The 15,285-nt window shown below is 42.9% G+C and overlaps 1 protein-coding gene across 6 annotated transcripts in view; it reads left to right on the top strand.

The window, feature by feature from the left end:
• MAP4K4 (mitogen-activated protein kinase kinase kinase kinase 4) overlaps positions 1 to 15,285 on the top strand; it is a 165,985-nt gene that overhangs the window by 115,715 nt on the left and 34,985 nt on the right. For 4 of the 6 annotated variants that reach the window (XM_075426491.1, XM_075426509.1, XM_075426518.1 and 1 more), the window contains exons 9-15: positions 493 to 571; positions 2,531 to 2,706; positions 3,390 to 3,462; positions 3,932 to 4,142; positions 11,409 to 11,570; positions 13,679 to 13,765; positions 14,461 to 14,685. In XM_075426491.1, coding sequence (XP_075282606.1) covers positions 493 to 571; positions 2,531 to 2,706; positions 3,390 to 3,462; positions 3,932 to 4,142; positions 11,409 to 11,570; positions 13,679 to 13,765; positions 14,461 to 14,685 — 1,013 coding nt within the window. The remainder of the gene's footprint in view (positions 1 to 492; positions 572 to 2,530; positions 2,707 to 3,389; positions 3,463 to 3,931; positions 4,143 to 11,408; positions 11,571 to 13,678; positions 13,766 to 14,460; positions 14,686 to 15,285) is intronic. The other 2 variants (XM_075426500.1, XM_075426533.1) reach the window with 1 other exon arrangement.

The raw sequence follows: 15,285 nt of genomic DNA, 5'->3' as shown, positions 1-15,285 counted from the left end.
TGTAGACCTTCCCATGCTTCAAAACCATCATGCCTTGGAACAGAGAAAACCTCCAAGTCTGGAGAGTAAAAATGAGGCGTCCTGCCTTAATTGTCTGCGTAATGGGAGAGGAGGGCAGGTGGAATGAAGTTTGTTTGAAACAGTAACTGTTTAATTCTTCCCTTCTGCCATCATCTTCTCCCGATATTTTATTGACCAGAACATAAGTTAGATGACTTGGGGCTGGAGGAGGGCTGTGTGCAGATGTTAGCATCATGCTGGAGTCTAAAGGTTAATCCGTGCCTCGATCTTACTCTCTTTTTTGGGCTGCCCTTGGCACATAAAGCTGTGGAGTTATTGTCATTTTGGGCTAATTTTGTTTAGTTGTGTTGTTGGCTGCATGAGCCCTCAGTATGGTGGGAATGGTTGTGGGAACTGAAGCTGTGGTATTGACAGAGAGTGACTAAGCCAACGTCTGTATGTTTCTGTTCGGTTTTGTTTTCTTTCCTTCAGCGCTTTGTGACATGCATCCCATGAGGGCACTCTTTCTGATACCCAGGAACCCTCCACCGCGGTTAAAATCCAAGAAATGGTATGTGTTAGTTATCTCTTGTTTGTAGCCCCATTTGTAGCTTGATGCTTTCTTGTGTCTCGTTGCGTGCAGGTTTGTTACCACTTCCACAGAACTGTTAACGCAGTTTAGCAAAAATCACTCTGTTGTTATCTTCTGTGCCACTGAACCAAAGCACGAAATAGAAAGCATGCGTTGTTTATATAGTTGTGTTTGTCCCAGAGAAATTGTATCTTGACTTGTGTGAAAATAAAAACCAAGCTTTTTTTCTTGACAGAGCAGCATCTGTATTAAGGTGACAAATGTATCCATATTTTAAAAAATAAACTCCCGCAGCACTCTATATGCAGTATGTTTTCTCAGATGTATCGTAACACGGAGACAGAACGACACTATAGAGTTCTAGTTGCTAAGTTGAAAGGAGCTATTAAAACTAATGAAGGCTTTTACTATAATTATTGTAAATGATTGGAATTGAGCATGCAGTTCTTGCCAACTGAGAAGAATCCATTAGTATCGGAGGATTTCCTCCCAGTTACTGGTTACAACTGGCACATGTGAAACAAAAATACTCTCTAGAAAGAGGTTTTGTATAGATTGAATGTGACCACAGGATGCTGTGATCCTGTCAAAATAATGAAGTGATTTGACTGCCTATTCGATATCAACATAATAGAAACTTGGCTTCTTTGCTGGGCTTGGTGTTTGCCTGGGTTGACGTATTTATGCACTTGTACTGTCAAGGCATCCCTCTCCCTCTCTCATACTTGCTTTCTGCATAAGTTATAGTGATGCATATACAGTATTTGCAGAAGCCTTTCATGAACCTTTTTGTTTAGTATAACTCTTAAGGTTTGAGGAATTAAAAAAAAAAAAGCGAAATTACCTCTTCGATTACAGCAGGAAAGTGAAGCGATAGATGGAAACCGTTGTTTTTACACTTAACCACGTAGTGGAGGTGTCTGCCGCCCGAGCACGGGAGCAGGTTGAGAGCACCTCACAATCAGAAAGTGACACTGGCCAAGCCAGTGCTGCTGGGACTCGGCTGTTTCGATGGTGCACTCGGTGGCAGGTTATGAGAAGATAGGCCAAATGATGAAAAATTTAGTTTTGAATATTTCCATTAATGGTGTTTTGCAAGGCGGCTTGTTTGCTGACTTCTGTCTGGAGAGGTCCTCTTTCAGGAGCTCAAGTGAAGCACAAATTTGGGAAGGTGGTGCTCCAGCTTAGCTAACTCCCATGCCCTGCCCACTGCATGCAGTCTGCAGGAGGAGCTTGGTTCACTTCATGCCCTTAAATTGTGTCGGTGAGAATTTGACCCCAGGTGCCTGTGTTGAACAGACAACACTGTTCAACACCCGCCTGTTGTTCTATGAGTTGTTTTGGGGGGTTTTTTGTGTGACTTTTCATGTAAAAAATAAAGTAATCTTTAATGCTCGCAGACCGATCTCAGTGAGCCCAGGTGCATGCAAAAGCAGCAAGGTGGTGCTTGTGTCAGGGGAACGCTGGCCACGGTTCTTGTGGCTTTCGGTACAGCTGTTCTGAAGCAGACGTGCCCTTCGACAGCAAGGGCAGGTGGAGACACACCAGAGCTGCCCTGCCCGTGCTCCAAGCAAACTGGATGCTACCCAGCTCTGGTCCAGAAGCAGCAGAGCTGGGTTTGCATGGTTTACCTTCCCTTCAGATCCTGCCTTTCAGGGCAATTATGCCTGTGAAAGAGGGCACGTTACTGTGAGGCTGTGCCCAAGCACTGCAGGTGTGTTGATATCGCCCTGTGTCCATACAGCCCGGTGCTCAGCTGGAGTTCAGGCTCAGCTCTGTTTAGGAGGCACACTTGCAGACTGCACTTGTACCATCTTCTGGGATGTGATGCTCTTTGAGGAAAGGAATTAGGCTTTGAGGAAGAGCAAAAAATATTTGAGCTGAGTTTTACCTCTGATCCTGTTTTGGTTTTGATTTTTTCCCTCCCTGCTTTCTCAGGTCAAAAAAGTTTTTCAGCTTTATAGAAGGCTGTCTAGTGAAGAATTACATGCAGCGACCTTCTACAGAGCAACTCTTGAAACATCCCTTTATACGTGACCAACCAAATGAAAGGCAAGTCCGAATCCAGCTTAAGGACCATATAGACAGGACCAGGAAGAAGAGAGGAGAGAAAGGTATGCAGCTTCTAGAAATCAAGTATTGCAGCTTGTTAAAAATACATATTTTTGTCCTACTTTACATTCTAAGTCCCCACCCCTGGAAAAGCTCCAAACATCCCAAACCCTTGAAAGATTCTTTTTTAATTCACGTTTCGATGATCATCAGGCTTTTAGGTTTTATTCTGTCCTCTACAGAGAAAGTATTGATTTCAAGTGTCTTATTTTCATGTACGTCAAATTTACTCACTTCTGGGCCACTCTTCTGTACTAGCATTAAACAGTATTTAGGAGGATATTGGCATATATGCCTTTCCCTTTCTTGGTCTGTAGTAGGTTCATTCCTGGAATGAAGCCATAAATCAGACTCGCAGGAAATAACCCATCACAAGAGCAATGAAACAAATGTCTTGTGCAGCCTGTACTCTTTATTCAGGTGGTGCCGAGGTCCTCCAGGTGTCTTGTCTTACATATAGAACCTGGTGTCATTCAGGGAATTTGCTGAAAGTCTACTGAAAAGCACTGTGCTGCTTTGCAAGTGTGGGAAGATGGGCTTGTATATGCAGAATGAGTTCTAGGCTCTGCGATAGATCTTCTCACAGAAGGGGATAAGAACTGGTTCACTAAGGCACTGCTGCAACTCCCCCCTGTCCTACAATTAAAGATAAGCACTATCTGGGCCTTTGTTTCTTTCCCATTAGATGAGACGGAGTATGAATATAGTGGAAGTGAGGAAGAAGAGGAGGAAGTGCCTGAACAAGAAGGAGAGCCAAGGTAATAATTGCTGTTGGGAGGGCTCTGGGCAGTCCAAGCCAAGTAAGTCTAGAGGTCTGTGACTATAAATCAGTAGCACGCTAAATTTCTGTCTCTTATTAAGTGCAAGCAGAAGCCACACAAACCACCCGAAGGATCCGAATACCTATTCTGTGACTGCTAAAGGTTTTAAAGCTCCCCCTCGTATGGCGTAGAGCCAGCGAGCTCTGGATGGAGGGAGATTTGTGCCAAATATGATTGGTCAGGGGCTCCAGAATGTCAGAGTTGGTCCTTATTTTGCTTGGCCTCATTTCACGCCTACCACTGAGAGCATGTATTTGACATGCATCCAGTGTCTTCGCTCTGAAAGAAACGAGATTAAAATTTAACATCAGGCTATATTTTATTAATGCTCCCCTGCTTTGGAAAGGGTATTTAATGGCCCATCAGGCATTATTGTATGGGAGGCTTTAACTTCCTCTTGTTGCAGTTCCATTGTCAATGTGCCTGGAGAATCAACCCTCCGACGTGATTTCCTGAGACTACAGCAGGAAAACAAGGAACGGTCCGAGGCCCTTCGGAGACAGCAGCTGCTGCAGGAGCAGCAGCTCCGCGAGCAGGAGGAGTACAAGAGGCAGCTGCTGGCAGAGAGGCAGAAGCGCATCGAGCAGCAGAAGGAGCAAAGGAGGCGGCTAGAAGAGGTAGAGACAGGAGGCTGGAGCTCAGGGGGGCAAAAAAGCTCCTCTTCCTCTTCTGTTTCCCATTCCCACGCCCATTTCAAAAGAGTTCCCTGTAGCCCCAGCACATCTCAGGAAAGAAAACAACATGTGTAAATCCACTGGCAAACATAGAGCAGAGCACTTAAGTCCATGTCTGGCTACTTGGATATGAGCCGTCTTCTGAAGCATTTGAATATCCAGCAGCTCCTATGGAGGGAACAGGAGCCAAAGCTGGGTTGTTTGAAGGTAAATGGGGGAGGCTGCGTCTTGGTCTCTGTTCCAAAGAAGAGGCAACATGTCTAGACTTTAGGTAGCTGTAGAGAAGGGACGACATTAATTATTCTCAGATGGATTTGATTTTTTTAAAGTGGGCAGTGCCTCAAGATTACTTTTTTTGGGGCCATGACATGCTTCAAATTTCCCTTTTAAGTTTTCTCAAACATCTGTGTTTGGCACTCATTCATGGGAGGCAGAAGCCTATTTTTTTGTGTATTACTCTCTCATGCAGAGTAGCATGATGACTAAAAGCCACCTAGATTTAAATCAGTGTTAAAATTATACTTCTGCAAAAATTACAAATATGTAAATCATACTTTTGTGATATGGTAAGTGTGCAATTTGCATACACTACCTGAAGATAAAAGAAAATGAACGTACATGTACAATATTGTTCTGTCATACTTTTCACCTCCTAAGATCTCGTGTGCATTTATATATATGCAGATGGAATATGCAGTGTGAGCTTCAGAGGTGGGAGTATTTCAAAACAGTTCTTCAGGCCAGAGCTGGGTATGACACAGAGCTGAAGTGAAACCAATCCTCTGGCTCCTCAGGAAGTGCAGGGTCAAATTCCAGTCGTCCTTAAATGACCTCTTGCTTGAGTTGCTGTTCCAACTGCTCGCTTAGCAAGGATGGAAAAAATACATCCAGTCTGGTTTTCCAAATCCTGGTAATGTTTAACGAGGACGCAACCAGGACCAAATGTTGATTTGCATCTCGTGATGTGTTTACATAACAAAAAATGCAAAATTCTAAATAGCTTTCCAGGTCACATTATGCTCCTTATCCCTCATTTTCAATGTGCAAGTGCGTTTAGTGATGCTATAAGGAGAGATTGGTAGCAAAGACTCAGCCACACGTGAAGCCAGGAGGAGGGTCAAGGGGGAGGCATATAAACTCCATTTCTCTTCAGTTTCTTCTCCACCCTTCTGAGATCGCCAAGATAAACATCATAGCTCTTCCAACTGTTTTAGACTCTGGCTCTGTAGCGATTTTGTGGGAGGAGCAGATAATAAAAAGAGGCTAGGAAAAGAGAGCATGGGCCAATATGAAAATAAAGTACCTTACTGTGAAAAGGTGGGCAAAAGTTGAGATACCACTTGGCCTCTAAAATTGTGCTTAGTGTGGGAATCAATTAGTTCTTTTAAATGCCTGTTTAATCTCCGAGGTTCTGCAGGTGGTACTTTTTTGGCAAGGAAGGGGTTTACGATTAAATTATCTAGGTCACTTAACTTTAGGAATCAATGCAACCTTTAAAATCTGGAATTTCTCTTCAAAATAAAGGAGATGCTGCTGCTAGTAATGGAGACAAAGCAATGCACCTCTTTGCTGCACAGGGTTGAACCTTTTGGGGATGTTGCAGAAATCATAATTTAATGAGCAATTAAAAAGAAAAGGCAGTTGCCTGTAAGTTATGTTTGATTAGTCCTGCTGTTTAAAATACCACACAGAAATAGTGACTTCAGCAACCACAAGACCGCACATAACATAGATTGATACATTACAGACTAAGTTTACACAGTAAACTATGTCAAATTCGTTTTGTAAGATTGAGTCTATAACCTCAGTCTGGTTCCCTTGGAAACACAAATATGAATGATGAGCTATAAAGGTTTCCTTTTGCAGGTGATGGGTCAGGCGTATTGTTCTTAAAGTGAGTTAAAAAAAAGACTCGCATTGAGTTTTCAAAAAAACCTCAGTTTGTTGGATCTTGTGTTGGAAAAATGTGTGATCCCAAATGATTTTTAACAAAACAACAGCCAAAACGCTCTTTAAGATGGGGGAAGGGTGGTAGACGCATATATAGATAAACATCAGTGTTGTGACACAATTGAAGGCCAAAATATTGAAATGTTGTCACTTTGTCCTTAACTCACCCCCGTTTTGATGAAGCCAGTAAACAATGAAAAACTTGGTAATGTGAGTTAAGGTTAGCGTCAGACATTGAGTCTCTGGGCTTTCATCAGTTTTACCAAGCCTTGCTTTCTTGTAATTTTTTCTTGTGTAGAGTAAGTGTGTGTTTGGGTATACCAGTCTGACATTCTTTGGGAGGAATTTTATGCATTAGATAATCTCCCTGGACAAGTTGCTTATACTTCCCCCCCTCCTTCTCCCCCTCCAGCTTCCTAAATTAAAATTGAGGGCTTGTTCTCACAATGCTGGCAGAAAGCCTAGACAGTTTTGACCGAGACTGCAACAGGAACGGTGTTTAGGACATCTGCCAACAACTGCAATTCTCAGCAGTATTAGAGAAAATACTACTTTTAAAAAGGCATATAGGTGACTTCTAAAACTCCTTGTTGCAGGAACCGTATAATTTGTGTATTACTTAGGAAATGGAAATGATATGTGGTCAAAGTGCAGAAAATTACCTAAAAGATTTTGTGAAGGGGATTGCTTGTCCTCCCCCAACCTCTCCTTTAAAAATCATATAAAGATTAGTTGCATAAATATCAGCTATGTGTCATATAAGTGTTCAGATGGTTAAAACAAGAAATCTCGGCTGTTCAAAGCTGTTCTAGCACGTTTCTGTTCAGCAACATGGAGACACCAGTGCTCAGTGTGACGGGTATGGAAAGGCATTTGAATCTGTACTTTACAAATCTGAGTCTGGTTTGGGAAATTCAGAATTAGCTGTGGTGGAATCCCGTTCTGTGTGGACATCCACAATTCAGTATAACTTCATTAGATGATGTGTGTCCCTGGTTATGAGAACCTGAGGCGGATGTTTTTGAAGTGGTAGGTTATAGCTCTACTGGCGAGTAGTACAGTCCAGTAGAAGCAGATTTGTGGAGCACAATAATTGAAGTGCTGAGGACGCAAAGACTTCACTCCCTGTGTTTGAAGACAGGAGGAGTTCCTTTGGATTAGCTGAGGTCTAGACTGTGTGCCTGCTTGTGGTTGGAGTGCATCTGCCTTTTTAATTTCATCCAAAAGGAGTGGTTGGCACTCCAAGACCTCTTCAAAATATGAAACAAAACCTGGTAAGTGGAGATGATTGGATGATTCACTTCAAAAAAGCACTCCTGATCTGAACCAAGATGCTAATGTAGGTGTACCTGCAGGCGATTTCTGCCAGGGCTTTGTTTCTTTTACAGAAGGGGAGATTATTCATATCTTACCTAATCTGAATTGCTTGCAAGTTTGGATTGATACTGAGCAAGAAGTTTCATTTCTGGTTGATCTCTAGTGTGGGCAAAACAAAAGTCTCTTTATTAATTTTTCCAGTCCTCTTTGTAAGTTGATACCAGGCTGCTTAATTCTTTGTGAAAGAAATCATTAATATTATATATTTATCAACCTTTATCTGATATATGACAGTAATAATATTTTATGAATATAAAACTAGAGGATCTATATTTGTCTTCAGCATTTCAGTTGTATGAACGAGGTCCTGAATTCATTGGTGTACACCAACTGCATGTGTAGTTGCATTGCCCCCTCCTGGTAAATCATGCTCTACTGCATGGTCTTCCAGTTTGGAGATGTTGGGTACCATTGTAAGATCGTCATTAATGCACCCTAAAACCGGACAAGGAGCCAGAGTATTGACACCGTGTTTTCAGTATTGTTTTTTTGTGTTGGCATAGTAAATGCCAATTTTGTGAAATGCAGACATTTGAGATTGTATGGGCTCTGTCAAAATTCTGCTTTGCATCTCTGAAATTCCTTTAAAGAGTTCCTGCCCTTACCTTCTTAGCTACCTGAAAAGAAGCTTTCCATCTGACAAGTGTAAGAAAGTTGGTAATACTGTATCCAGTGAAAGTTGGTCTGGATATGCATCCATAATTTCAGTGAATCCAGATCTATATGTGCTGTCTATTAAGCAACAGTGTTTTACATCAGGACTTTTTTGTAGTGCATGGTAAGAATTATAATATCTAAAAATCACACTTACTAAATTCAGAAACCCGGGTTTTGTAAACAGAGCTGATATTGGTTTTAACTAATGGTTTTCCCTGTCCCTCTCCCCTGCTTCGGGCAAGCAAAAGGAACATGGTGATGAGGGCTTTGATGTGTCCTCATGGAATTGTTGTTAGAGGCAGTCAGGAAGGCGACCTTGTGCCAACAGAAAGATGGTAGGAAGTCAGGTAAAGGGCTGCTTCTGAAGCCAGCTTGGGTCAACGACGACTTGCCATCAACCAGCTTTGCCATCACGGTGACAAGATGCAGACTAGGACCCAAGAGATGCTTGTCACTGTAGGTTTCCTTACCTTGGGGTTGTTAAAAGTAAATTCCACTTTGTTAGCGGCCAGTAGTTCAATTGCTTGGGTTTCGGAGGCCACGTGCACAGAAAGTGAAACTTCTCTTACAGCTGGGTGTGGGAATAAGTGGATCATGGGGGCGTTGGGGTGGGCTCCTGCAGTGCTGAGTGCCTTCCTTCCCAGCATCATGGCGAGGGGCTGAGGTGCTGCCTTGACGGGAAGGCGGAAGCGATGCCAAGAAACCCATCTCTCCCTGTACTTTGGCACGTAGACAATAGCACATTTGTGCTTTGGAGGTTTGACTAAAACACACATTGGTGGCAGAGAATCCCTCTTTTTGTTTTGCTGGATAATAAATACCTACTATGGGTACTGAGCTAGCAAACTGGCTCAAGGTTTGCTTAAAAATCTCGTCTTTTAACAGCTGGTTTTGTTTATATCATGATGCCATGGGAAATTGGCGCTCATAGACAATTTGTAATTTATTTTTCTCGTACTAAGTTCAGTTACTTGTAATTATTGCTGGATACTTCTGAATTGATTCAAGAAGCGATGAATTTGCTTCATCTGAAAGACCTAAGCTCTGCCCATCTTTCTTGTAGTGAGAATGACGCCATCCCAAGATCTGCAATATATCCCCTTAACAATGTCAACACTATATTGTTAGACAGACAGGCTTCATATGTTTACAAAGCGTTTGAGTTGATAAATGTGCATATTAACCAGTCAGCAGTGTGCTGTCTCTTGCATCCTCAGGGCAGCAGAATTATTGTACTTCACATCTTAGTTTTCATAAACAAAGAGCCTGTCAGAGTTGATTAGCCAAGAGGCATCTGAATATATTGACTTAAATATAGAATTTGTTTGACACAGATGTGTATATTCAGAAATAAAAGTGCCTACTTAATCCTTTTACAGTGCTTAAAAAATGAAGGAGGGGAAGCAGCGAAACCTATGAAATGCACTGTGTGCTGTAGGTGCCTTGCAGCACTTTTACTGTTTTTAAATCTACATTCGTTGAAGAGAGCTTGCTTAAGTACGAGAGAAAAGGCTGGTAGATGCTTTAGTTAGGAGATGCAAGAGTAAGCAATTTGTGTTTCTGAGAAGATACAGAAAACATGGGGGAGAAAAGAACTTATGTCTTGTTGCACGGGAAGGTGGTGGTGAACCCAGAATGACGCTGTGGGCCAGGAAGGCAGGCGTCGTAGTTACAGAGTGGGTGTATGTGAACAGTCGTCTTCAAGAAAGTTGCATCTTGCCCAAAACTGCAGCTCGTTAAAGAGAATCATAAACCAGCCTATTTTGTTTAAGTACTACCAATTCTTAACTATCTTTTCCGCCCCCCCCAGCGTTTCTTCTCCACTGTCATGTCAGTATCGATTCCAGAAGATGGAAAAGGTTGTTGAGCTTTCAGTTACTTTATAGTCGTGCAGGGTAACGTGCTGGACAGAGAAAGCTCATCCTGTGAAGTAACACAGGGAGTATAGATTGGCCTTTGCTTGTTCAGTTGAGCATAACTATGAAATACACACCAGTAACTGGGTTTGTGAACCCAATTAAAAGCTCCGTCTCAGTGCTCTTGCAAGGCTACTTGGAGTGCCTTAAGAGTGGCAAATCTGTGGCAGCTTTGCTTCAACAGAAAATGGTGATAGTGTTAACCATAACCTAAGCATGAAAAAGAATAACCAAAGTAGGTTTTCATTTTGTTCTTTGGATTTGAGTGTGCTTTTTTTGGTTTATGTTTCTTCTATAGTTTTGTAGCATATTATAGAAATCTGTAATGGAAGTAAATGTTGTAGAGATATTCCCAGTTGATGGTTGAGCAGGAGACAGCTGGGTCTTTTGACACTTAGGCAGTTGTGGGAGGCTGCCTGGGATTTCAGGGTAGGTGGAGTAACTGGATGCTTCTGTAGAAGCGCAGGAAGAGTTGGTCACGACTGCTGGGGCATTTAAAATGTCTCCTCTGAAGTCATACATGGTGCTCTGTAGACACAAATGAGTCAGTTCATGCTTTCTAGAGCTGTTTTCCAGGTTCTTTTCAGACTTGAGCAGACTTATCAGCACCACTTTGTATTTGGGCCATGCGTGAAAGCTTATCTGTGTAAGTGTAAAAGCTTAGCTCAGCTGTTTTTCCTCTTTTACATATAGGTGCTTTTGATGTTCTGGGAGGGGCTGAGGTGCTGTTGGTCAGCCTGCCTTCCTTCCCTCTTAGGGAAAGTTTTGGGCAGTGCATTAAATCAAGTTTGATTGTTGGGCCAACACCTCCAAATTCTTAGCGGCCTATGAACTGTGTTAAGAGAGAAGGTGCTTACTGAAAGCTCAGATAGTTGTCATTTGAGCTTTAGCTGATGCAGTGGGGCTGATAATTCGCTTTTGACAACATTTACATAGTGTCTTGAAGTCAAGAAAATTGTCTGTCTGGTTAAGATTTGAGTTCAGCAGTTGTTCAAAGATTGAGATTTCAGCGTGAGCCTTTCTTGAAGAGCAGCAGTGAGCTTCCACACCTCGGTTGTCAGGAATATGGTATGTGACTTTGTGTGTGTGCGTGAAGAAATCGGACAGAGTAAGCGAGGCTGCTTTTAGGGATAGTTGTGTGCTGGGTATGAGTTAGTTTCCTGGTGGAACACTTGCATAAAAATGTTTTGTCACTCAGTTGCAGAGCTTGCCAGTCCTGGTAAATCCCTCTCTTCACAACAGAAAACAACTCCACCTCTTTCTTTGATAAGGAAAGTAAAACTTTGTGGTTTCTTTTCCCTTTTTGTAGCAACAAAGGAGAGAACGGGAAGCTCGAAGGCAACAGGAGCGTGAGCAAAGGCGGAGAGAACAGGAAGAAAAGAGACGTCTGGAAGAAATGGAGAGGAGGCGTAAGGAAGAGGAAGAGAGAAGAAGAGCAGAGGAGGAAAAGAGGAGGGTAGAAAGGGAACAGGTGAGTCCGTGATACAGATATATGCGCAATAGATTTGTTTCTTCTAAATTCTGATTTAATTTTTTAAAAAATTAGTAAGCCTAAAACAGCTTAGAGGCAACCTAACGCTGAGCCTTTCATCTTTGTTGTCTCTGACAGCAAATGCACTAACATAGATTGTAGGGCTTTATGGAAAATTCTGGCAGCCTCAATATTCCCTCAAAAAAAGAAAGTTTTGTTGTGGTGCTCATTCTAAATTCAACTCGTGCCGCTGGGCTTGACTAAAAACATCAGAATTGGCAAAATCATCACTTGGGGCTGAAAGTCATTTCTAGGCTCGTCTTGCTGCATCAGTGGCTCTTGCAGGACATGCCCTTGTTCAGAAGGCCTCCCAGAGAAGGGCAGCTCTGTTGCATGTCAACTTCTGGCACCCAGAATTGGTCGGAGGCTCGTCATAAACTTTGAATATTCTGAATTTGAGATGGAACCTTTGAGCTGCCGGGGATTTTCCTCCTTAAAACTCAAATATGCAATCTCTTTCTCTTACTCTGTCTGTCTAAAATCAGCTCTAAAAATGTATGTCAGTTCAGGCAGCAGGAATATCTTAAGCTGTGTCAATGTGCCCTTAATACATTGAAAGTACAGGTGAGAAACCTTTTAAACTGTGAAATGCAGCTGCCATATTTATGCATGAAATCTGCATGTTTTAAAATCCTTTAAAAATTTCAATCAGGGTGATAATCAGGGTAGTAATTACTTTGCATGTACTACAAAATACTGATCCCAAATAAAGTGCCAAAAACTGCTGTCCTAGAGGCTGATTGTAAATTTCCCATTAACTTCAGGAATGCTGGTTTTGGCCTGACATTCTTTAATTTTTTCTTACATGAAGTCACTGTATTTGAGATCATTGATGATTGTGTTACTGGGGGATTCTTTTGTGTTTGTGTATATTTCAAAGATTTTTGAGTCAAAAGGAGAGAAGACTAACCAATGGGAATAAATATGTGGAAAATCTCTAATTATGGCACAGCAATTTGCTTTTGGGCAGACACCGGGTATTCCCCCAGCTGCTTTTTAAACTGTGGAAATGCTAATTACGCACAGTGCCAATAATGACAAATGGTTAATTGATGTGGCTAAGCTGAACCACTCTGAATTATTATTTTTTTTTTTAAGAAGAAAAGACATGCCCCCTCTTAGAATCTTTGTTAACCCAAAGTATGGCTCGGCCAACGTGCATAACAACAGTATAGTGTATCTCATCAGTCTGTCACAAGACTTTCTATAGCTCCCATCACTGTATCACTGATCCATTAATTTCTTTATGCATACACTGTAAATGTGTGCGTGTGCTTGTGTGTGTGCGCATGCACATGTTACATACTTCCATTAATTGCATGATAGGATGTTACTGGCTTGGGTCTGGTGCTTCAGAGTTGGAGTTCTTCTAGGGGGTGAAGCAAAGCAGCGGGTAAACTTCTCGGCCTGTTGAGGCTGCAGGTGAAGAGATGGCTAGGTGGCAAGAGTGAGCGAGTTTGGTCTAATATCTGTTTCCTGGTGGATGTTTGTTTGTGTCATAACCATCGCATAATTCAGCAAGGCTGGCAGCATCTGCTCAGGAGAAGCTTCTGGTGAGGGCGGCAGGGGAGATGGCAGGGCAGGTCCCAGCTGCACTTGGCAGAGCCCCTCTGGGGGAGCTTGCTCCAGGTCTGCCTACACTACGCCTGGCTCTAGCTGTTGCTAACAGTTCATCGCACCAGTGCAACGAACTAATGTTTAATACAACTTGCATGTGACTTTGTGTTGGCTGTGTTGAGTCAGACTTGCTGTGTTTTAACTTTCCAAAACCTTCAAGTGCATTTTGCTGCTTCTTGAAACCACTTCCAAAATACGAGCTCTGGCCTGTGCCGGCAACATTTGCAGGAGTCCAGATTTCAGGACGGAAGGGGCCAAAATTCAATGCTCAGGAGGCAGGGCTTCCTCAATTGATCTGCAGGCACTAATCCATCGTGAAGTGTGTTTCTTGTTAAAGCTGAACTGGGGAAGTAGCGTGTGGTGTTCCACCCAGGGGGTTCTGATGCATTCCTTTTGAATAAATTTATTGCTGGGTAATTTCTATGTGACAGGAGTATATCAGGCGACAGCTAGAAGAGGAGCAGCGGCACTTGGAAATTCTACAGCAGCAGCTGCTCCAGGAGCAGGCCATGTTACTGGTAAAGCACTGTATCTGTTTTGTTCAGTAGCTATAGGATCCATTTACCCGCCAGTCCTAGGCTTCCCTCAGTCGGGCACAGCTGCACTGACAGTGTGACAACAAAGGAGCTTGATTAAAAGGCCATTTATGCTAGCGTCGTGGGCTGACAGGCACATATGAGAAGTGCTGTATGGTCACACTGCTTTCTGGGCAGTAAGAGCAGGCTTTATGTTAAAGTGGAGCAGTTCTGGTGTGGTGGTCGAGTTTCTGAACAGACCTTGGCATTCAGTGAAGAACTAGAGTGCTTATGTGGCAGATCAAAAGCACACATGATATGTAAATCCACCCCCGGGTACAATGGCCTAGTGTTGGTCTAAATCATTGTTTTATGAACTTTACACTGGATTTAGTATAAATAAGATTTAGTATAAATAACTCCTTTTTTTGTGTGTGTGTGTGTAATAAAAAAACAGTTTTGACATAACTCTCCAATCATGTCAAGCTTAGCAGTACACTCTCAACTTTTGCAACACGAGACACATGCCATACTGGTCTAACTTGGCTCTTGGCTACACTTTAACAATGAAATAAACAAAACAACAACAACAAAAAAGCAACAACAACCAGAAAGGTGCATTTTTAATGGGATGGATAGGAAAACGTCCACCATACAGTCAATGTCATGTCTTGAATTACTCACGCGTTCTCTCAAAGGAATACAGATGGCGAGAGATGGAGGAACACCGGCAGGCGGAGCGACTCCAGCGCCAGTTGCAGCAGGAGCAAGCCTACCTCCTGTCGCTGCAGCACGATCACCGGCGGCAGCAGCAGCAGCAGCAGCAACAGCAGCAGCAGCAGCAGCAGCAAGAAAGGAATAAACAAAGCTATCATACCCCTGAGCCAAAATCCCACTATGAGCCTGCTGAAAGAGCACGTGAGGTAAGTCCTGCTTGTGGGCAGGAGTCGGCTACCTGCTCCTCTGCCCCTGCCTGTTGGTATCGCACTGACTGTGGTTGTGCTGTAGTACTGCTGGAGGCCAAAGTGTCGCTCATAAGGGACAGGGCACTTCAGAATGTTGGCTGCTGGTTTCCAAATCTGACAGGGAGTTGCGAGTACTGCTGCTGCAGTCCTTGGAGTTCAGAGTTTTGAGGTATAAAGCGTGAAAAGAGATTCTGGAACGCTGCAGACTGAGGGGACCTGGTTTTGGAAGTATCACGTCAGGGATTTCATCTCATCTGCACTTCATCAGACATGTTTTCGCAGGAAGCATTGGTGCAGTTGGCGGTCTGTGTCTCTGGCAAGTACTGGTGATCGGAAATTGGAAGGCAATTGGAGAGCATGAACCTTTGCAACCTGTGCTTGCACACAGCGCCTGTTTGCACATTTGGTGCCTTAGCCCATGCTTTTGGAAATTTGTTTCTTGTGAACGCAAACCTCAATTTCATTAGTTTAATTTCTGGAGTGTTAAGTATTCTCTTCTGAGATCACGTCCTGCTCTTATGAAACTCTGTGGTGCTGCCTTCTTGGGGTTCAGGCACG

Source organism: Opisthocomus hoazin, chromosome 1, assembly GCF_030867145.1.
Source record: "Opisthocomus hoazin isolate bOpiHoa1 chromosome 1, bOpiHoa1.hap1, whole genome shotgun sequence".
NCBI lineage: Eukaryota > Metazoa > Chordata > Aves > Opisthocomiformes > Opisthocomidae > Opisthocomus > Opisthocomus hoazin.
This window is presented reverse-complemented; position numbering and strand designations above follow the sequence as displayed.